General features: G+C 41.1%; 1 protein-coding gene across 1 annotated transcript; it reads left to right on the plus strand.

The window, feature by feature from the left end:
* Positions 1–555: 555 nt before the first annotated feature.
* LOC112279004 (putative pectate lyase 5) lies at positions 556–4,079 on the plus strand. The gene is made up of 6 exons (XM_073532934.2): positions 556–764; positions 1,055–1,620; positions 1,791–2,466; positions 2,614–2,717; positions 2,840–2,972; positions 3,083–4,079. Exons 2-6 carry the CDS (start codon positions 1,121–1,123, stop codon positions 3,299–3,301), a joined length of 1,632 nt encoding a protein of 543 aa, XP_073389035.1. The 5' UTR covers positions 556–764; positions 1,055–1,120; the 3' UTR covers positions 3,302–4,079.
* Positions 4,080–7,247: the final 3,168 nt, after the last annotated feature.

Consider the following 7,247-nt stretch of genomic DNA (forward strand, 5'->3'; position numbering starts at 1 on the left):
TTGTCTTTGAAATATAACTATTTCTAGAAGTCCGTGCAAGGAACTTGCAATGGTGGGCCTATAACCTAAAAGGAATTCCACTCTTACTACAATCAAACACTCATAGTAAGGTAGTAAACTCTTTCTTTACTCCATTGTATACAATCCTGTAGTGACATCAAATCTCAACACTTTTCGTATTCTCTTTCTAATCAACTTACACTCTCTGATTCTCTAACACTTTGAGCAGCTCTCCCCAATCCATCGAACATGAACTCATACACAGAGGATATGAATGGAACTTCGAGTATAATGTGTTTGGATGTTCATCCAACAAATGGCACTGGCCTCATTGTTACGCTAGCCTCGGGTGTCGGAGTGGGTGAATCAGCCGAAAAGCAGTTGCGGTGACTTGCAATCAACCTCCCCGCTACGAAATTGAATTCAGAAATTCACGCCGTGGGCATCTCTGCCCACGTTCATGGCTTGAAGGAACATACCGTCGCGCACTACATAACCTCCGAATTTGGGCTCGATGACCATCTCGCTCTCGACATGCACCAAGGTTGACCCGAGGGGGAGCTGGATGTGATCTCGGGGCTTGAAACCAAGCTCGAACCTCAGAGAGCGGTGGTGCTGCTTTCTCATGAATCGAGATTGAGCAGCATAATGTGCACATTCTGCAGGCAGATGCAAACGCCGGACCAAGGATTGAGTCGAGGTTCCAAGTGAAGCTCTGCGGGCGTTCACAGAAAGTGCACTGCTTCCATCGACTTGTTCTCCACGTGAGTAAGCTCTGGTCCTAATGCATGCTCTGCTGCTTACTTCTCTGTCTTACCTGACCAGAATGTGGTGGGCTATTTCTTCCAAACTCTTCGTTGCATTGTGAATTGCGTGTTGCGGATCCTGCGCGGATTGTTGGATGCAGCGCAATGCTCAGCTGTGGCCGCACCTGCGGCGGCTGATGTTTTGGACTGCCGCGTGGCGTCCATGTTTGTTACACCTGGCCTCATTCGGCTACGCTGTTCAAAGGCATTTCGAAAGACTTGTGACTCACAGAGAATTTGTGGTTCAGACTTCAGGTTCCCAGTGTTGCCAACAGAGGATCCAAGTCGAGCCTGCCTCAAGATCGACCTCAAGAATGGCGAGCGGGCGAATGGCGCGTTTGTTGACGGTGCTGATGGTGCTTGCATTGCAGTGGACGTCTCCCCACGCGAGGTCAATGCCGGGAGATTTTGACACTCTGGAGTATGTTCCCACTGACCAGGAGTACCCGGGATTCCCCCAAGACACCGGGTCCAGCGCTCAATTCGACACGCCCGTCTTCACCGCCCAGACAGGCGATGCGTTTGGTTCCAACCCCGAGATTGACAATTCGGATGCTACCAACTGGGACGCCGAAACCTTCAACAGCCAGGACCCGGTGGCGTCACATTCAGAAGTGGCACAATACAACTCTTACGCAGCGACCGAGGGCGAGCTACCATACGACGTTCTTATCGATTCTCCAGAGAGCGTACGAGAACCTCCTTCCACCAGCTTCGCAGGCGAAGTCGTGTACCACTCCAAAGCTGCTTACATGAACGATGAGGTCTTCTACGACACGTCTGCTGCGGACATCATTTACAAGGCCAACGATGAGTACGTCCACGTTCAGTTCCTTGCTCCATTTACGTGCCGCGCACCGAGTAAATTACGATTTGCTTCTCGAAATCTGGTGGAGTTCTATTGAGTGCTCGATGGTGGCTGCCCTGAGAATGCGCTCTGTCTTCTGATGGTCACGGCTTGTTTGTTGCGTGAATGTGTGACAGTGGATTGAGCCTTGCTGCTGCTGACCTGAATGCCACGGACGCGGATGACATGCTCTCTTCTTTCGCGAAGGCCATGGGCGGGTGCGGTACTGGCAACCCGATCGACGATTGCTGGCGGTGCGACCCGAACTGGCGCAGCCATCGTCAGGCGCTGGCCAACTGCGCCACCGGATTCGGGAGAAATGCCATCGGCGGCAAGAATGGACCCATCTACACAGTCACCACCAATGGAGATGACGCGCAGAACCCTCAGCCGGGAACACTGCGCTACGGAGTGACTCGAAACGGACCGCTTTGGATTGTTTTCGCGACGAGCATGACCATCGAACTGAAGGGAGAGCTCTGGATCTCCGCGTACAAGACCCTGGACGGTCGTGGCGCCGAAGTTCACATCGTGGGAGGCTCGCAGATCAGCATCCAAACCACCAACAACGTCATCCTGCACGGGCTGCACATTCACGACATTCGACCGTCGGGCCCAACCACCATACGAGTGTCGCCATCCAAAGTGGTCCGCCGCCCAAGGTCCGAGGGCGATGGCCTTCACATCTGGGGGTCCCGGGATGTGTGGATCGACCACTGCTACTTGGCCAGGGCGACCGATGGGCTCATTGATGTCACCCGCGGATCCACTATGGTCACAATTTCCAACTGCTTCCTTGAAAAACACGACAAGGTAATGAATCCTTCCGAAGCGACGTTCTGTGCGGTTTGGGCGTAACACGCGAGCGCCTGCGTCGTGGACATGACCTTACCTGCAGGGTTAGAACCGGGAAGTATAGTCGCTTGTTTCTGAAATCGTGCACACTGGTCTGGTTTGCAGACGATGCTGCTTGGAGCGGACCCCGCCCACACCGAGGACAGGAACATGCGGGTCACCGTGGCTTTCAACAGATTCGGACCCGGCCTCGTCCAACGGTTACCGAGGTATGGCACCGCGCGTTGATTGGCGATGAAATGGTGTCTGCTAATGATACACATATGCTCTCGCTGGCCACGGACCTTCATGGATGAGGCAGTTGAGTAATTAGTGTGTGTTGAGAATGCAGGTGCCGGTTTGGCGTGTTTCATGTTTTGAACAATGACTACTCGGCCGGATGGGGGATATATGCGATTGGGGGCAGCGAAGATCCCACCATTCTCAGCCAAGGCAATCGATTCAATCCTGCGGGAACGAAAGAGGTATTCACTACGTCTTTGCCTGCTGAGGTTGCGCGGGAGCTTTGTTTTACAATGCGTGCCGTTCCCCAGAGTGAGCCATGTCGTCTGACCTGAGCGTCCTGGAATTGCAGGTAACCAAACGCATCAACGACGGCGGCCCCAATTACGGTGGATGGCAGAGTTGGAACTGGGCCTCCAGCGGCGACGTTTTCCTGGGAGGGTCGTATTTCACTGGCTCCGGAGCCAAGGCCACCTCCGCCAGCGTCTACGCCAAGGCTTACAGCACCTCGTCACGCCCCGCTGACATGGTACCCGCCATCACCAAAAGCGCGGGTCCCCTCATGTTGTAGGGGCGATCGCCGACTTTCTTGTACGATGAGCACCACGAGGTGTGTGGTGACGCAGAACATGTACCAAGTGACCCAGTGTGTTTTTTTTTCTTCAAACGGACACGCAGAGGCTGCGCCTGTAGTAGCCCGGAGACGTCCATCTTGTAAGGCAGGAGTAACAAACTGCGGCACGCCAGAAGCACGGTGTTCAGAGTAGACGTGTTTGTGGGTGTGCCGCAGATTACGATGACTTAGTAAACGTTTTTTCTTCTAGGTGCCGCTTCATACAACACAGAAATGTGCAACCTCCTCGAACAAGCTTCCACATCCTTGCCAGCTTGTAACGAGCGAAGCGTTGATAGGTGTTTTCTTTTTGTAGGCTATGCTATGCAACCGCTACCATGAGGCCACTGACCCAAGCTGGCTGTGGTATGGTACACGAGTTGGAAGTTCACGATCTCGTGTTTATCAGCGTAGACGAGATGCTAGTAGGTACGTAGTTATGTTGATCGACCGCTAGACCGGAGGATGGTGCCCGAGTGTGACGAGTTGGTTTGGCATGTCCATCGACCTCACAGACACCCCTTCCTGGCGCCGCAGAGTTGATTCTAAGTGTATTGGTAGACATCGTGAAGCATTATCTTGCGTGACAACGTGAGATGCTGCATGGCTCATTTGCGGCACAGCAGCCCTTTGCAACAATGCCAAGTCCATACTTGGCATGGCCAGTGCTCGAACAAGCATGCAAGAGATATTATGGCTCGCGCTGAATAAAGTGAAGTAACTTCAGACTTCAACGCCTGCCACTCCCCCACATGAATCATTTTGGATTGGTGTAATTCATGCTAATTTGATTGAAATTGTAATGATAAAGCTGCAGTGTTCAGGAATGACGATGATTTCTAAAGTGCCAATGAGTTTGATGGTTTTAAGCCTCCCTTTCATGACTAGATTTTCTTGTTTTGGTGTGGTATGAAGTGAAAAGAATTATTAATCAGTTTATCACTCGTTTCACAATATGATCTGATTTTCTAGTCTTTTGAGGAGAGTAGAAATAAAATTTCACTTTGATGAGAAATGATTTGATTTGGGTTTGTACACATCATTTTTTTTGTTTTGGATTTGAGATTTGAAATTACATATTCAAAAACTTCACACCTATAACAGGGATAATACTCTTGAATATGTAGAAATAAAGTATAATGGTCTATGGCAAGTTAGGGAAGATATAAGAAACTTTGTGATGATGAAGATAAAGGTCATAGGTTTTTATAAAAACTTCTATAGAATATAGTCAATTCAACTGATTTTTTTAAATACCATAGATAGATAGATAGATAGATAGATAGATAGATAGCTAGCTTTGTAAGACATATGTCTTAACTTGGAAGGCAAGTTTTCTATATGTACACCACATAGTTAGCTTGTTCTACAAGGTATTAACATGTGTGATATGTGGTTAATTTGTTCATTAAGTATAAACATATATAAAGTCAAATCCACATCTAGTAAGCTTTTAGGAAGTTTTTTTAGAAGATATTATAAAATTAATTTATTTTTACATACTTTCACATAATCATATAGGTAATTATTAAAATAGATATATTTATCGATGTCATTAACTTTTCTTCTAGAAACAAGTTCCAAGAAGAATGGTCTTCATATGTTGAGATAATTCTAGATGCTACAAATTATATTTGTCGCATATTCTTATCTTTATTCTCTTTGGATATAATTGATATGTCTTCTTAATTATCAATAATATTATATACCAAGATAGAAAGACCACCCTGTTGTTTGATCATTGTTGAGGCCTTCATAACTTCTTTCAAATAAAACATTTAGAACACAATCAAGTGTCATTTCCATGTCTAATAAAATCACCAAACATTGGGAGTATCTTCTAAGTTTATGATACTAGACACATTGTATCTTTCTATTTATTCAAGAAAAAACGTATTATTCTTGAAGGTTATTCATCTAGATTATATTGTCTTGAAGGTTGTGACAATCATAATTTCTTATTCGATAAGTCAACAAATAATAGCTCTTAAGTTGAATATACTAATTATTGATTCTCCATCTCTCTAGCATCACAAATACACAAAAGTTACATACAAGACTAAAAGATAGATTGTTATCTTTCCTATATTTTGTTTCTATTATAGCAAAGATTTTTTATTCTTTATTTTGGTTTTAATAGATGTTGTCAATGAAAAGCCTTAGTCTTCTTTGTTGCATTTGCAAGATTCTTTATTGACTCCCATGTGGATTCATTAATATCATATTCATACCAATAAATAAGATATTCTAATCTATTTTGGCATCGCCTAAAATCTAAGACTTCTTCCACCTTGAATTCTTGATTATTATCCACTTCTATATGAGAACGTAGCATTTGTCTTCTTTCTAAGATATTCACTATCTTATATGGCTCAAAAAGATACATAGAGAATATGTGATGGATTTTCATGTGCTCCAATAGATATAATTATTAAGTAACATGATTGACTTGTTTACAAATAGGAAATGGTCCAAGCCTACAATAGTCCAACTTATCATAAGGATGAGTAATTTTAATATTACAATAAAATAATTATATTTTTTCATCTATATTGAATTGTGGTTGTTTTTTATAATAAACATCTCCATTGAACTTTTGTCATTCTTCACCTTCTTTTAATTGTGCATTTATTATTGTATGTAGCTCAAATAAATAATTTGTCAAAACTTCTGCCATAGGATTATGAAATTTTGAAAAGTCAAAACTATAAAATCATAGATGATAATTATAATTAGCAAAAAAAGATATTTAATATATAAAAGAATATATCATATTATTATAAGAAAATTCTGCCAATGGCAAAAGAATTGTGTAATCATCTTATTGGTAGATGATGGTACATATAAATACTACTCCTAAATTTTATTAATGTGCTTTGTTTTTCTATTAATTTGAATATAAATAGCTTAAGATAGCTTTATATCTATTTTTATAATCTTGAAGTAGATTTTTTAAAATCTTGATATAAATTGATTCTTCTTATCCAATATAATATCCTTTGACAATCTATGATAGTAATAGATATTATCAAGAAAAAGTTTAGTTATTTTTTACTTAAAATAGATTTTTTATATGGTATAAAATATACCATCTTTATAAAATGATCTACTATTTTTAAATATAGAATCACATAAATCTAAGACTAAAAGATTCGTGATAAAATCCATAGTAACATAAGGCCATGGTTGTTTTGGAATAGGTAACGGCTAAAGAAGTCTATAAGATCAATGATAAGGAGTTTTTAATCTTGAATAAATATCACATGATTATACAAAGTCTTTAATTATCTTTTATATTTGAAGCCACTAAAAATCTTTAAATATTGGCTTCAATGTTTTATTACATCCAAAATATTTGGTTGCTGAGAAGTTGTAATAAACTTTAAAAACACATAATCATACTTCACCTTTTAGAATATATAATTTTTTTCTAAAAATAGAATATTTTATTCTTAAATTTAAATTTAAAAAAATTATAAGATTTAGGAGAATTTTTTTTAATATCATAAATAAGAGAATCATTGAACATATTCAATTAAGCTTGCTTGAGAAAAGTTGAATCAATAGTCAATTTTATTTTCATTACTTAAAGATGAAAATCCTCTAACTTTAAGAGAATTATTTTTTGTTGATTAAAAATAGCATCTTTTTTTTTGGTATAAGATAAAAATATCTAAAAAATACATTTAATAATCCTTGTTTTTTTTTAGATTGATAAGTAATCTTCAAATCAAATCTTGATAAAGACATATTCTAACAAGCTTGGTGACGATTTAAAATGCATGCCAATATGAAATACTCAAGGTTCTTATGATCCATATATACGATAACTAGACTAAAAGTGCTTTCTTGATAATGACCCCACTTTTGAAATAAATCCATAATTAAAAGAAGTACTTTATTA

The sequence above is a fragment of the Physcomitrium patens genome, chromosome 1 (assembly GCF_059467195.1).
Source record: "Physcomitrium patens ecotype Gransden chromosome 1, ASM5946719v1, whole genome shotgun sequence".
Taxonomy (NCBI): Eukaryota; Viridiplantae; Streptophyta; class Bryopsida; order Funariales; family Funariaceae; genus Physcomitrium; species Physcomitrium patens.

Coding starts and splice junctions, on each gene's coding strand:
- LOC112279004 (XM_073532934.2), top strand. CDS start 1,121: ATGGCGAGCGGGCGAATGGCGCGTTTGTTGACGGTGCTGATGGTGCTT. Junction 1,621..1,790: donor ATTTACAAGGCCAACGATGA/GTACGTCCACGT, acceptor AATGTGTGACAG/TGGATTGAGCCTTGCTGCTG. Junction 2,467..2,613: donor TCCTTGAAAAACACGACAAG/GTAATGAATCCT, acceptor TCTGGTTTGCAG/ACGATGCTGCTTGGAGCGGA.